The following is a 15,507-nucleotide window of genomic DNA, read 5'->3' as shown; positions in this document are numbered from 1 at the left end:
CTACAAATGCAAAAGCTACAACTAAGCAAATGGATGCAAAAAGTTATATTTTTTTGTGTTTTTATATTTTTTGATATAATGATTTTAAAAAATAAGTTACAAAAATAAATATAAAAAATATATTTTTAAATAAAATATACTTTAAAAAATAATGATGATTATTTCCCGACACTATCAAATAAAGATAAATCGGTCATGCTGACTACAAGAAGAATTAAAGGATTGTCACAAGGTGGACAACACGATGAAGGAAGGAAGACAAACAATGATCAGAAGTGACAGCAATTATTTGAAAGAAGAAAACAATTTGCAAGCGTTTAGTTTGGATTTGAGTGATGTCCAATCTTATAGTTAGAAATTTAGTGATTCTACAGCAATGTAATTGTGTGCTTCTTCTAGTTCTTTGTTTGGTGCCTGCTGACTCGCTACTTTATAATAATCTTGAAAAAGTTTAATGTATCATGCAAGTATGAAACGAATTTAGATGTCTACACTCAAGAATTTTATGTATATTTTGTATTTTGACGAAGAAATAAAATTTTCTTTTAAGATACGTTAGAATTACTGTTCATCGAAGAAAAAAGTAATTATTTAAAAAGTAACGCATTGATTGAAGTTGACTCAGGCCGAGATGCAAAAGATTCTGTTTAAATTATCATTCTTGCCGTCGTTGTGTAATAAGAAGTATCCGTTTGCTCTTCCAAATAAACAACGCTAAACACACCTTTCATTTCTAACTCCTTGAAATTCGGAGAGATTAAGGAAGGAAGACGCCATGACTAGCACCAGTAACTTCAATGTCTACAACATCAACATGACGAGCTTTCTTCTTCTTGTTTCTCTCATCATTGTCTCATATTCACTCACCATCTCCTTGGCTTTCGAGTCCGAAGTTGGTATGTTCTTCATCTCTCCCCCCATCTCTCGTTCTGGTCAAGCTATTGAAGTCTTCATTTTCACTGCCAGTTTTAGTGTTCACGTTGCTTTCAGATAATTAATATTCTACTATATAGCGAAGATTAATACAGTTGTAATGTTGTAGAAAACCCAAATCACATTTGGGTTTTTGAAAGATTAATTTCTTGGTATCCTTCTGTTTGTTTTTTTTTTTTTTTTTTTTGGGGGGGGGGGGTGTTCAATCTTGAGGTTCATATATGTTTGAAGGTTTTTTCTTTCATGAAATCTCATTTTCAGATGGACCTGCAGGTAGTCAAACTTGATCAGTAGGTAAACTTTGCATAGCTACAAGCCTACCAGTGTCCTTTTTACAGTTGTAAGGTCACCTACTTGCTGACAAAATCAAATGGCTTTCTAATGGAGAAGATGTAGTGTTCTTGATCTCTGCGTTTTTTTTAAATTTTCATACATGCGGTGCAGAACCAGGAGATCATTTAAAATTTTGTGCAAAAACTTTCCAAGTGTGCATTGTTTAGTGCAAAATTATTGATTTGTTTATACGCTTTTTCACATGCTTGAATAGTTATTTCACCATTTTCTTTTATTCTTTGCTTTGCAAGTTGCTCTAAGTTAAATTCAATTCACGATCTACTTTTCTGAAAGAGAATCACTTTTAATTTTGCCATGTTCTTTACTTTGAAACCTGGATTACCTAGCCAAATCTGTGCTTAATGTCTTAGGAGTACAGAAAAGGTGACAGTTCAGAACCTCGCCATCAATTTAATTTTTTGGAGGCTTGTTTTGAAGACTTTTTGGTCAATTAGTAGAGTGATTCATTCCATATCATGAACGATTATCTTCATGGAATATATTCATTTCTTAATGAGTCCAATCAAGCTGGCCCCATCTAATTATTTCCTTTGATCAAACAGAGGATGAAACTCAATTTACATATGAAGAAGGAACTGAAAAGGGGCCAAAGAACTGGGGAAAGATTAATCCACATTGGGAAGCTTGTGGTAAAGGAAAAATGCAGTCTCCTATTGATGTTCTTGACAGAAGGGTGGAAGTTTTCCCGACTTTAGGAAAGTTGCGTAGAGATTACCAAGCAGCTCCTGCAGCTGTGAAGAATAGAGGACATGACATTACAGTATGCTACCTGTCCCTTCAATAATTGACTAATGCATTTATGAAGCAACTCATTCTACCAAACAAAATTTCAATTTAATCCACCTCTGCAATTATGGCATGCACAAGATTGTTGACCCTGTAAATATTGAACCCTATGAAGTTGATAATAAATTCATTGTTGATTGTTGACCAGAATTCAGGCTACAAAAGTATGCGTCACTAATGCCTGTTATTTGTTACTTGAGACTATGATTTTTTACCAAAAATAAAATGAAAATCTTATCACTCCATCTAAATTGAATTTCTCGTCAGGTGATTTGGAAAGGAGATGCAAGAAAAATTACAATTAATGATACTGATTACCAGCTGCAGCAATGTCATTGGCATTCACCCTCAGAGCACGCATTCAATGGTTCAAGGTTTGTTTATTTGCCTTATTTATTATTGAAATTTAAAAACTCCACTTGATTACACCTTAATGAGAACTCTTCCACCTACTCCACTCAACACCCTTCAATCTTATCACATGTATATCTAATGTCCATCCATATCTTTGTTTTCTGATTTTCGTTTAAAGGCATGACCTGGAGCTTCACCTGGTTCACTATAGCTCTCAGGGAGGGATAGCTGTTGTCGCAATTGTTTACAAATATGGTCGGCCTGATCGCTTCCTTTCAAAGGTATTGTCATGTTTATCAACTAGTCTATCAGTCTGCACGTGTTTGGTGTCTGTCAATGTGGTTTTTGTAATGAAATGTATGATACAAAGTATGATCAGTAAAAGAAACCTTAACAAGACGAACTTTACATGAAGTTTGTTCTTTGAACTTATGTGCAAGTTAATGGTTCGATTTTAATCTGTAACTATGGAGTTCTCTTTTTAGTGTTACCATTTCCCCTTTTGGCAGTTGCTCCGCCATATAAACCATGTTGACCATAGAGAGAGAGAGATGGGGATCGTCAACCCAGGAGATATCAAATTTGGGAGCAGAAAGTATTACAGATATATCGGTTCTCTCACAGTTCCTCCATGCACTGAAGGTGTTGTTTGGACAATAGTCATGAAGGTGCTTTTACCAAAACCTTCACACACTATTTCAGCTTCTATATATCTTCTTAATTACTGGTATAGTGGATATGATTGTTCTGATGAGTTCTTCCATAAACAGGTCAGGACAGTTTCAAGGGAGCAAGTTAAAGCATTAAGAGATGCTGTTCATGATGTAAGTACCTCTAGTTTAGTTTAAGGATTCATTTCTAATTGATATCTTTTTTATCATTTCAAAATTGAAGGAAATTAGTTGTTGTTTTTTTGGAAATGTGATATTCTTCTGTATACAAGATCATAGCACTTCTACTGGTCAACTTCTCTTGGTTTCTTCTGTTTCAGGGATTCGAGGCAAACGCAAGACCAACTCAGCCATCGACTGGAATTCCAATGTACGAGTACACTCCAAGACAGAATGGGGCCTCTACCTAGCAGTAATATAAACTGAAGAGAAGAATTTGAGAGGCCCGCATAGCGCAACTTTTGCATACCATTTATTCAGATGGCAATTTATTTCCCTTATATATACATTTCAAATTTCAAGCCTGTTTATCCTGGTGAAGAACTCAGGCAAGTTGTTGTGGACATTTCTGAGATTAATAAATGAAGACTCTTGAGCTATCAAGAATTATATCCATACAGGAAAGGCATTTCCTTACCACTTCCGTGTTCTCATTAGCAGCCATGCTTCCTCTGAACCTCATCAGGCCCACCCTTGAGTAGATATCTGTGATAAATACAATAAAACCGTGATGAATTAGCTTCTTTTAGGCAAGTAGTTGTTGTTTTTGAGCTCGACAGGCTTCCTTCAGGCAAGCCGACAATTTTAAAACGCCGCCTTATGCCCGTTCCGGCGTGTGTAAATTCATATACAGAAAATATGTTGCATGGTGTCAGGATGTGATGAAGAGAAACTTGAAGCTGAGCAAAGAAAATGTCTTCAACAGCGAAATAAGGGAGGCAGAACTTAATTACATGTTGAAGAGACGTTAATGGCCGTTTCTTCTTGAGAAAAAATCAGAGAGAGACCGAGCACCTGCTTGACGCTTGACGCTACCTCCTGATATCTACCCGCCTGAGGGCGACAACTCTTTGGAGCTCAAAGCCTCTGGATTTGGATCCTATGAACAAGCGAAGCTCATCACCATATGACCGATGATTCCAACCCAAAGTCACTGAACCACAATTCACTTGCACACAATTTGAAGGATCGCTCATCTCTAGCATTCATTCATCATCCACTCTCTACATGATAGCTGTAAACTGGATGCGCAAATCATGCAACTATGTTTTTGCAGCAACACCAAAGTCAAAGCAGTTGATTAGATGATGCAATAGGAGAGTGTCACGGACTATGCCGCCGGTCAGTGCAGAAAAAATTTTAAACGCAGCCAAAAAAATATCTCGGTACTGAGAACATGTTTTTCAAAAAAATAGATTTTAATCATATGCTAAATAATATTTTTATTTTAGATTGGGTTAATCTAAATTGACTTATGAGAATTAATCATGAAAAAAACAAAATGAAAAACTTAATTCTCAATTAACTTATTATTAAAGAATAAAAATTATAAAAAAATATCACTTAACTAAAAAACTCTAAATAAACTCGAGTTAATCAAGTAAAATCATAATAAAAGTCATGCATGTCATTGGATTTAATAAATTTTTTATACTAAAAATTATTATTTTTATTTAATTATATAATGATAAAACATATGAGATTTTTTTGTATGAAATATTTTTTTAAAAAAGATAGAAATTATGTTAGACGCGTGTGGCTAAAATAACAAAAATATATCATTGAAAACAAATTGTGTATTAATTTTGAGCTAAATAAAAAAATAAAATCAAGGGACAAATAAAATATTAAACAAAAAATAAAAATAAATAATAGCTCAAATATTACGAATGAACTTATTAAATCTATTACCTGGTTTAAGTTAGATCCAATAATTTTTTTATCAATTATTTTTAATCCAAATATAAGACAACAAAACTTAAAAATGAAAAACAAAAACCCAGGAACATTTTTAATTTCTTAACAAGTCGTACGACCTTTTTTTAAAATAAAACAGCAGACCATCATCTATTTTGTATAGAATTCAGTGACCTCTGGTCATGGGAAAGCAGGTATTGGTTTTTTTGTTTGAAAACTCATTTTAACTTATTTTTATTTATTTAAAACACATAAAAAAACAATCTAAATACCTTAATAAACCTTATCTGTAACCTTAAAAACCTAAAATATAACTTAAAATAAATATAAAAAAAAACAACCAGATAAAACTCCTCGCAAACTTATTCACTCCGATTTCACGATGCAGGAGGATTGTAATTAGTGGTTTCGCTTTCTCCCATGATATACATATATATAGTTATCAGCCACGGATCATCGAAACTTGATGAATTTATAGTCAAATTTGTACACGCTGGCCCCTTCGTTCATTTCTGTCATAATTGTTTTTTTTTTTTGGAATTTACCTGTCTAAGAAGACAAGTGACTTTCGTGGAAATACATGGAAAAGAATCTGGAACCTCGACAGCAAAGAGTGCTGATTTAGAAAGGTGCCGCGTGTGTCGGTGAGTGATTGCTAAAATACCAAACAGCCTACGATGCTCCACCACCCCATGATATAACTGGATTATAAAACAAAGAACCACAATTATTTCCCATGTCGCCTGGACTTTACCTTTTTTATCAGAAGAAATCATACATTGCATTGTTGCTGCCTCTGTACGACCTCTTCTAATTCAAATTGAGAGGCGCCCCTACTGAATAAATTATTCTCCCAGGAAAGACCCTTAATTTTCCTCTGACCCTGTCCTCACTGCAACGATGCTCAGCAAATTGAAGATGATAAAATTGTGGGGATGGTGACATTTAAGTTGAAGATTACAAAGCACGACATAGTTGGAAATTAGCAAGCTTGAAACCATAGGAATGAAATGACAATAACCATACATCAGAGTTCAAAGATTTAAGGTAGAGATAGAGGGATTGATCTGCAAACTTGTATCCACAAGACCCTTAAAAACAGTTTTTAGTTTTTACAACTAAAACCAGATACACTCATGCACAAGATGATGCTAGGTGAAGAAAAAGAGGTGTGTACGACCCAGAAAGTACATCACCGGCTGGTGCCGATTTAGCTTTCAATCCCCATCTATGCAATGAGGAATGGAAGAACAGCTAGCATGAAATTCTCGTAGGTAAAACTTGCTGAACCGGAGTATGCAGTATCCCTCTCTTTGAACTTCTCAGTCAGTCCCTGAAAACAGATGATCAACCATGCCACACGTTAGAGGTCTAGAACATTAAACATGTCCAGGTTAAGAATGTTGTTAAGATCTGGAACCCAGCTTTTAATGCACATTCATATTCAATCTTCGATTTGTATTAATTTTTTTCAGGCTTCAGTAACTCATTCTATTGTATACAGAACTCTGTGTATTTAACTTGTACTTGACATAGGGCAAAATAGAGTAAAGATCCTTGATACACCTAAATACTCCTATAAACTTAGTTTAAAGCTCACCTTGACAGTCAGACAGCATCTGCGTTCCACAAGAAAAGAAGAAAGAAAAAACCATATTAGAGATGCTCAGCAGAGGTCAGAAAACTAAACGTTCTCAAACAAAACCAACAAATAGAGACCAAACAACTAAAGGGACAGAACACGAGACGAAGAAAAACATACTCGATGAAATTGTCGTATTCAATGGCCTTGTTCCTTCCTCCAGTTTTATCAAACTTAGATACCAACAAATCCAAAACAACAGGTGAGACGGCAAATCCTAAACTCAGAAGTGCCTCTCTCAGCTCATTAATATCAATCTTCCCACTCCTGTCCCTATCAAATCTCTCAAAGATTGCCTGTATAGCAAAAACAACCAAATCCCACAAAAACAACAATAAACATTTCTAAATCCAAAAATAAATATAAATTTAAAGACCTTCCAATTCAAAACCTCCAAAAGCTTACCCTCCAGCTCTGCAAGCTGTAAAACAGATCAGTGAATTCCTTAGGTCCTGCATTAACGTTTCAAAAAATAAATATATAAATCAAAGTGGTTCCTGCATAAATCTGCAAAGCTCCTAAGATTACGAATATACCCTTGCAAATTGGCACTACAACATCAAAATATTTGAGGGCAGATTCAGCATTTTCAAAAAGAAGGAAACGCGCAAGCAATAAAGGCATGTCGGCCCATTACTGATCAGCTGAAAGCAGCTCAAAAGGCGCTAAAATATGGGGAAAGGACGAAATTGGCCCCAGTGATCAAGATCTCACTGGACAATCAACGTCCAGTTACACCGCAGTTTCGTCCATTAAGTGCAAAGAAAAAAAACACCTGTCGTACATTGGGGCAAGTTCCAGGACCATTGCAGTAACATATGCGTGAATTAACAAAAAATATCAACCCGGCTCAAACTAGCAAAACCACTAACATGCGCATGAATGGAAAACTGTGCAAATCAAGGACTAACCGATCTTCCTGGCGTTGGTGTTTGTAAATAGATACATGAGAAGGTGAACAGTCCTCAAGCTGAAGCTCTGATTATAGCCCGATAAGGCTCTCTGCAGTTCTTTGTCATCAATTATCCCGCTACCGTCCTGATCGGCGACTTGAAAGCAGGCGACGATGCTTGGGTCGGTCCCTGGAGGGAAGGTGGAGGGCAAGAGAGTAGCAAAGGGGCTGCTTCCGTAGGGAGCAGGAGGATAGCCACCAGGTGTGGAACCTTGGGGTTTGTCCTTTGGAGGCTTGGTGCCGGGAGGGGGAGCTGCGTAGGGGGAGCCATAAGCTTGCGCGGTGCCGTATGGAGCAGCATGTTGTGCGCTGCCGTATGGAGCAGTAGGTTGTGGTGCTGTGCCGTATGGAGCAGAAGGTTGTGGTGGTGCGCCGTAAGGGGAGGAGTATGGCGCTGCAGAACCGTAAGGTTGAGATTGTTGTGATGGCGGTGGGCCTTGGCCGTAGCCGTAGCCAGCTGGTTGTTGAGGGTAGCCTGACATTTCGATTTTGGAGTTAGGAGAGAGAGAGAGAGAGAGAGAGAGGAGCAATGCTTTTCGGTTTTGTGAGGTTCGGGCCTTTGGGGATTTATTATATAATATAAGGCATTTCTAATTTGGTATTTGTCAGTGGATTTTTGGTGGAGGTTATGTAAATTATTTCGAATCTGTGGTCATTTTTTTTTTCTATTCTCTTTTTATTTTTTTATGAATTAAAATGAATTTTGATTTTATATGTAAATTCAATTTTGATATGATTTTTTTTTCACGTGGACTGATTTCATGAGAAAAATACGAGAGGAAAAAGTAACATGAAAAATATTTAATGCGTTCAAGAAGCTAATTGGACGATGAAAATTATATTCGTCAAAACCGAAGTTTGACTAATTGTACCTCAATTATTACATTATTATTTTTAATCACTAACGTGTTTTGTGGTCTCAGAATTCGTACATGTTCATCCACATCTTTACCGATTATCAATCATTTGACCATAAAGTACCTTATTAATTTGATTTTTCATAACGCTTACGAGATTATTTTGCAGTATAAGCTTATTAGTGGGTTTGGAAATATTATTGAGGTTAATTTTTAAATAATTTTTTTATATTAAAATATATATTAATGATGTTATTTTATTTTTTAAGAATTATTTTTTATATTAGTATATAAAAATAATTTGAAAACACTAAAAATATATTAATTTAAAAAAAATAAAAAAAATTTAAATTTTTTCAAAAATACTTTTGAAATACATAAACAAATATTTCTATTTGTAATGTTATTTTTGCCCCTGCAAGAAGACTATATATATATGTGTGTGTAAGAAATTTTAAAAACTAGATTCAAGTTAACTTTAAAAATTAAAAAAAACAAGATGATACTATTTAAAAAAAATTAAAAAGTTGACAATAATCGATGGAGTTAAACTTGGCTCATTAAATCAATTCAGATTTTAATTGTGTTAAATAATTTTTTTTTTCAACCTTGATAAGTTCATATTCTTAGTTGATCAAATCGAATTATATAATCGGTATGAGTTTTAAAACATTTATATATATTTGTTTATGTTGACCAATAATAAGGTAAAATGGATTAAGAAGTTGTTTTGAACTTCTTAATTCTGGAAATGTGAATTATATAGAAATTTTATACCCTCTGATTATCATCCTTTACAGCTTGGGATTTGAAAATCCCCTCTAAATGGAAAGGATGGTGAGGATTGAGAATCAATTAACGTTTCTCCTCTCGCTGGAGTGTGTGTATGGAATATTTTGTGTGTGTTTTGTAATATGTGTACATAATTTTGTAGAACTGTTTTAAAATTAAAATAGTTTTTTAGTTTTTTTTATTTTTATTTTTAACATTAGCATATCAATATAATTAAAAAAACCCCTAAAATGTATCGATTTAATACTTTTTTATATAAAATATATTTTGAAAAACAATGAATTGAAAAAAAAAATACATGCAAAATTAATTATTTAATTGAACAATTACAGAAAAGGGAAAAATTCAGTTAAATCAATATATTAATTCGCAACATTTATAAATTAAAGGATGGGTTAGAAACCTAATGAATTCAAACATTAAAATTAGTATAAAAAAATTATTTTTCTGAATAAAACAAAATGTGTTCTAAAAATTATAGAAAAAAGAAATCATACTTTCTACCACCAAAGCTTGATTAGGATGAAAAAAATAAACTAATCATCCAATAGGGGGGTTGTGGATCACGTCATTAGTCACGCGGCTCTTTTAAATGTTTTTTTTAAGTGTAATTATAGTTATTTTTAAAAGTATTTTTTTATATTAAAATAAATTAAAATAACATTTTTTTATTTAAAAAAAATATTTTTTAAATTAGCGTATCAAAATGATCCAAAATATATAAATTTTTTTAATGTGGTTTGTACCACATTCCCAAACGTTCTATTTGTTTGGGAATGTGGTCATATTTTCTTTACAAAGTGTTTTTCATATCAAATACATCAAAATAATATTTTTATTATTTTAAAAAAATAAGATCAGCGCATCAAAACAATCCAGAATATATAAAAAAATTTATTTTTAACAAAAAAAATTAATTTTTAAAAAAATATGGGTACAACCACATTTATAAACACTAATAATATTTTTGTATTATTTAATCATATAAAGGAAGTTGTTCAACAGAACACCTTTGTACTTCAATCGTTTTATTTTAAAAGGAGATAGATACAAGAGAAGAAAAAGTTAAGATATTTATATTATGTCTTGTGGATCCCATATTTATTTATTTTTATTTCATCATTTATTTATACAATTTTTTAAGGGAGAAGTTATCTTGAATCATAAAAATAGAAAATAAAAAAAAAGAACAGGAAAAAAAAATAGAATTGTATAGTACTCATTGATCATCGCACGTATATAGTTTCAATAGAAAAAGGAAAAATAAAAACGTTGGTGACCCAAGGGGAATCAAAAGGAGTCAATTCTGCATTGGCAACTCATTTTTTTTAAAGTAATTTTTTTTTTTTAAAAAGACCCACTTGATCTTAACACTATTTCATGCGGTCAAGTTTCAATTTAAACTAGGTGAGTCAATCTATATATCAATCCATTGAATCACTTGGATTCAATAGCGTCGAAGCGTTAACAACACGTTTTATAATAAAAAAAAAATATTTAATCATAAAATCAAATATGACATATATTAAAGATATCTTTTTTAAATATTGATAAAATAATATATCGAATAACATTTTAAAAAAAATATAACATATTAGATCAACTCGAGTTAACCTATCATATTTATAACTTAAGTCGCCAGATTGTGATAATTCTATAGAAAACAAATCAAAATAAATTATGAAGAATAATTCCTAATCAACCTAACATCAAAAAATAAATACTTCGTAAAAAATGACAAAATCAACACAGGTCATGAGATGACGATAGCACCATAAAAAGCAAATCAATAAAACATTATGAAATTCAAATTCTAACTAATTTAATGTTGAAGAATGAAATAAAAAATCAATTAGAAAAAAAACAAACACTCAAGCTAACTCATATTAACTCGTTAAACTTGCAATCTAGATCATGAGACTAAAATAATGTTATAAAAAGCAAAAAAAAAATAAAATTCATTAAGCTTCATTTCCAACAAATCAAATGTTAAATGTTAAAGTCGAGAAAAAAAAAATAAATCCATGAAACAGGGATAATTATACCAAAAGCAAATTAAAAAAAAAATAAAGCTTAATTCACAAATAACCTAATACTGAAAGGTAAATTTGAAAAAAAAAAAATCAGTAGAGATAAATAGAGTCAACTTAGGTCTTTGATCGTGAAATCTAAATAACTCCATAAAAAAAAAATCTGGTTAAAAAAAGAAAAAAAATAAACATAATCAATCTGTTAACCCTATGAACCGGATTATGAGATCGAGATAATCTTATAGAAAGTAAATTATAAAAATACAAAGCCTAATTTTCAACTAATCTAGTATTGAACGATGAAATACAAAAAATAATAACTAGAAAAAACAGTTCAATAAAAATAACATGAATCAACTTAGATTAATATATTAAACTCATAACATGGATTATGAGATCAAAATAATAGAATTCATCTTCTTATAAATCTAACATTGGATATTAGAATCAACAAGAAAAAAAATTAATCCATGAGACTAGTATTAATCCAAAGCATAATAACCAAAATAATCTAATATTAAATAATAAATTAAAAAAATTAGATTGTTGAAGAGTTGAATTAAAAAAATATAAAAACCTATTTTAATAAATAATATGTTATGGATGTGGTTATAGTAATTTAGAAACTCCCACCCGTTAGTGTTTTTGTTAGTAACTAATTAATAATAACTATGGATAGAAGTTAATCAATCACAAAGGATGATGGGCAAGAGTGTAAATTTGAGTCTGCAACTGGGCCGTGTGTAATCGCCCCCGACCCATAGCCGTCGGCGTCACCTCTGCGAATCAACATCTTGCTTCCACATGGCCACTTGTAAGCGGCGACATGACAAACGAGGTTGACTTTCAACAGTCTCGTGGAATCGCGTCGATTCGATTTTTTCTTATGCACAGTACCTTTGGGCTACACACGGTTTCAGCCCAATTATTTTGAAAACTAGGGCTCTAGATTTGATCTCTGAATTTGAGAGTTGACCAGTCAACTCAATTCAAAGGCTATCATCCTAGATTTTGAATTGATGGCCTTCTTTTGTTTCCCCTCTGAACATTCTAATTTTGAAGCTTGTCTCTGTAAATCATTGCATGAGCTCACCTCCACAACGTAATGGGTTCTCCCATCATCCATGCCTTCATGGTGGGCTCTGCCTCTCTCTCTCTCTCTCTATATATATATATATATATATATATATATTCTATTACAAAATGGGAAAAGTAATTGATTGATTATAAACATTGAAATGATCGCTGGTGATCTCCCTAAGCAAAACCGGATCTGGAAAAATAAAAAATTAATTCCCTCTTGATTATGAATATCTTTGTATATCATATTTATTTCATTGCATGATATGCATTTAAGGAATTTAAAAAATTGCATACCATATAAAGCAATACAATATCTGTATTTCCATATTCTTAACTAATATATAACTACTGTTTTCTGAAAAAAGAAAGGTGCAGTCCCGAAGAACAACTCAAATTTGCACTATAAATATGTATATTGGTGATGAGAATACGAGGGATTGACAGAGCATCTCAAATTTTCCAGGAGAAAACAAAAGGTATTCACAATATAAACCAGATATAATGGCAACAGTTTCATTCAAGCCTGGTCTATTTATCATCTTCTTCATCGTCGCATCAGCAGGTAATAACTCTCCATGATATCTTGTGATGGCAATATTCATTCTTTTAAGTTGCTGTTATATTTTGATGGTTTTTAACAGATATCAAGAATATCTACAGGTTTCATCTTGGATGCCGAGGCACGAACAAGAAAGGTGGATTGGTGTCAAAAACCGATTCAGTGTGTAGGTGCCTGTGCATCTTACTGTTCAACCTGCAACTGCTTGGATAACAAGTGTGTTTGTGGTATTGAACCCTCGTCACACGATTCTGCGACGCCCGGATCCAATCCTAGATCAGAGCTTCATTATTAACAACGAGTCTCCAAAGAGATTATCTATGTTTTAGAGAAATGGGATCAAATTGTTTCATCTCAGTGATTGTTTTGTAGTGTTCATCGTGAGAGAGATGGTCAGTCTCTATAGTAATATTAAGTGACTGCTCGAGTTGCAAAATATTCTTCTTCCTTGTCTGTTTTTTTTTTTTTTTTAAAAAAAAAACCTATAATAATTGCACCAAATATTAAACGTTGAGACCAAAATATAAGTAATTACACCTGGATTGGTTTTTTCAAGCAGACATGAGTGGCAAAGAAATAGTTCAAAAGAGATCTCCTTAACAGAGGAGAACAAAGAGCAGTGCAAGATAACCTCCATCGGTCTGCTCTCTTGCCCTTTTTAATTCTTTTCATTTTGATTTTTATACTAGAGGTATAAACTATATATTTTGATCCTCCATTCTCCTTGGAGAACCCATAATTTACCTTAATTAATTTTATAAATTTTAAAATTAATAATTATATAAGTTTTTAGTAATTTTAAAAAGATTTAAACTCATAACTATTAAAAAACAAATTCCTGACCAATTAAATTATTATTTACATTCATCTCCTTGCATAACAAGGACTTGAGGTGGGATTTGGAGTTGGAACGTTGAAGCTCAAATCCCTCACTCTCGCAGTTACCATTGCAAGCAAAATCGAAGAAATCAAATTGTATGCATCCATGGCAGTATTAGTGTTAATTGTTAAGCATATAGTTAATTAATTACATGCAAAACTAAATTAATATAATCATAGTTTTTATGCACTGATTTGTTAGGCCAGAAATTATTTTCAAGTATCCCTGATAGTATTTTTTTTGTCACTGGGGACGCTGACTGTTTGATGATAGTTAATGTTTTTCTATTATATTACATTTTAACATAGTTCCAAGACTCGACTGATCAATGAAAAAAGACTGAAGTACATTATGATAAAATGGCTTTTGATCGGTCTACGTAGAGAATTTTAGACTTTCTTGCGACTTGTTTGTTTACGTGGTTGCGTCTATGTTTAGCCGTGTTCATAATTAACAATGTGTTTGGTTAACAACGAGTCACACTTTTTGATGCATGAATCCCACATAAAATGACTTTTGATCGGTCTACATAGAGAATTTTAGACTTTCTTGCGACTTGTTTGTTTACGTGGTTGCGTCTATATTTAGCTGTGTTCATAATTAACAATGTGTTTGGTTAACAACGAGTCACACTTTTTAATGCATGAGTCCCACATAAATATGCATTCCAAACATAAGAATGCAAAAGCAAGTCTGTCTTGCTTTTACTGTGGTTGCTAATTAGAAAACGTGGAAAGTAGAGAATGAAAATAAAGAAAGAGAAGCTTGAATGTAGAGATTCCAGATTAGTTGATGTTATTGTTTTCTTATGATATTTTTATACTAAATAAGTATATTACTATTTTAGAAAAAATTATGATAGCTTTGGAAAAAAGATATATTTCTCGTATAAAATTTATTTAAAAAATTAAATTTTTTTTGTGTATTATTTATAAAAAAAAATATTTTTTAATTTTTAATTCATCTCCAAAAAAATAAATAGAGAATAAATAAATAATTTGTAAAATAAAAAGATATTAATAATTAATTAGTTTTATTATATATATAAAAAAAATAATCGATTTTGGATTATATATGTGGACCTAACACTTTGATTTATGTTTTGAAATTAGGTTGTAAAATACTTTATATAAATTATTATTTATTTTATGATGTAATAGGAGTAATTAATTCTACACTATTTAAATTTAAAACCATCAATATTAATATATATTTTTTAAAATTATTTTATAACCTTAAATTTTAAAAGCATTCTTAACCAAACACATTAAACTATTTTTTTTATCTTAATTTCAACCACAATTTTAACCAAATATCTATTTTTTTTAAATAATCTCAATTAAAAATATTTTTTATAAAATAATTTTTTTCAAATCACAACTATTATTGCAATATCAAATACAGTAAGGAATTGAAAGCACGATCTTCGATCAACCAGTGAAGCAAGCTCTTTTGGTTGGACAGTGACCGGGAAAGAAGATTATGCAATTTCAGGAGTGTGAAATGTTACATAAATATTTTACTATAAATATATATAAATATTGAATTTTACAATAAATCTCATTGATAGTTAAATATAAATATTTTTAAAAAATTATCCTTGATTTATTTAAGACAAACAAGGAAAAATATCTATAATCGAGTCTAGGTTTCCTAGGAGAGGGAGGTACATGTCCTGTCTCCATTTCCATTTGCTT

General features: G+C 31.8%; 2 protein-coding genes across 2 annotated transcripts; one reads left to right on the top strand and one right to left on the bottom strand.

Moving 5' to 3' along the window:
• The first annotated feature begins 635 nt into the window (after nucleotides 1–635).
• On the top strand, nucleotides 636–3,711 carry LOC118052637 (alpha carbonic anhydrase 4). The gene is made up of 7 exons (XM_035063641.2): nucleotides 636–896; nucleotides 1,830–2,047; nucleotides 2,341–2,447; nucleotides 2,606–2,708; nucleotides 2,937–3,095; nucleotides 3,198–3,251; nucleotides 3,419–3,711. Exons 1-7 carry the CDS (start codon nucleotides 776–778, stop codon nucleotides 3,506–3,508), a joined length of 852 nt encoding a protein of 283 aa, XP_034919532.1. The 5' UTR covers nucleotides 636–775; the 3' UTR covers nucleotides 3,509–3,711.
• A 2,276-nt stretch (nucleotides 3,712–5,987) lies between these two features.
• LOC118052647 (calcium-binding protein CBP) lies at nucleotides 5,988–8,160 on the bottom strand. Its single transcript, XM_035063649.2, has 5 exons — nucleotides 7,569–8,160; nucleotides 7,063–7,109; nucleotides 6,778–6,953; nucleotides 6,616–6,634; nucleotides 5,988–6,348 (listed from the first exon to the last, which is right to left on the bottom strand). Exons 1-5 carry the CDS (start codon nucleotides 8,089–8,091, stop codon nucleotides 6,244–6,246), a joined length of 870 nt encoding a protein of 289 aa, XP_034919540.1. The 5' UTR covers nucleotides 8,092–8,160; the 3' UTR covers nucleotides 5,988–6,243.
• Nucleotides 8,161–15,507: the final 7,347 nt, after the last annotated feature.

This window comes from Populus alba, chromosome 16 (genome assembly GCF_005239225.2).
Source record: "Populus alba chromosome 16, ASM523922v2, whole genome shotgun sequence".
Classification (NCBI taxonomy): domain Eukaryota; kingdom Viridiplantae; phylum Streptophyta; class Magnoliopsida; order Malpighiales; family Salicaceae; genus Populus; species Populus alba.
Note: the sequence above shows the minus strand (reverse complement) of the source record. Positions and strands in the feature narration are given on the sequence as shown.

Bases quoted from the DNA above. Each gene is read 5' to 3' on its own strand.
- LOC118052647 (XM_035063649.2), bottom strand. From the start codon at position 8,091: ATGTCAGGCTACCCTCAACAACCAGCTGGCTACGGCTACGGCCAAGGC. The intron at 7,110-7,568 runs GTTAGTCCTTGA...ACGTTAATGCAG, and splicing joins CACCAACGCCAGGAAGATCG to GACCTAAGGAATTCACTGAT. The intron at 6,954-7,062 runs GTAAGCTTTTGG...TTTGCTATACAG, and splicing joins ACAGCTTGCAGAGCTGGAGG to GCAATCTTTGAGAGATTTGA.
- LOC118052637 (XM_035063641.2), top strand. From the start codon at position 776: ATGACTAGCACCAGTAACTTCAATGTCTACAACATCAACATGACGAGC. The intron at 3,096-3,197 runs GTGCTTTTACCA...TTCCATAAACAG, and splicing joins TTTGGACAATAGTCATGAAG to GTCAGGACAGTTTCAAGGGA. The intron at 3,252-3,418 runs GTAAGTACCTCT...CTTCTGTTTCAG, and splicing joins TAAGAGATGCTGTTCATGAT to GGATTCGAGGCAAACGCAAG.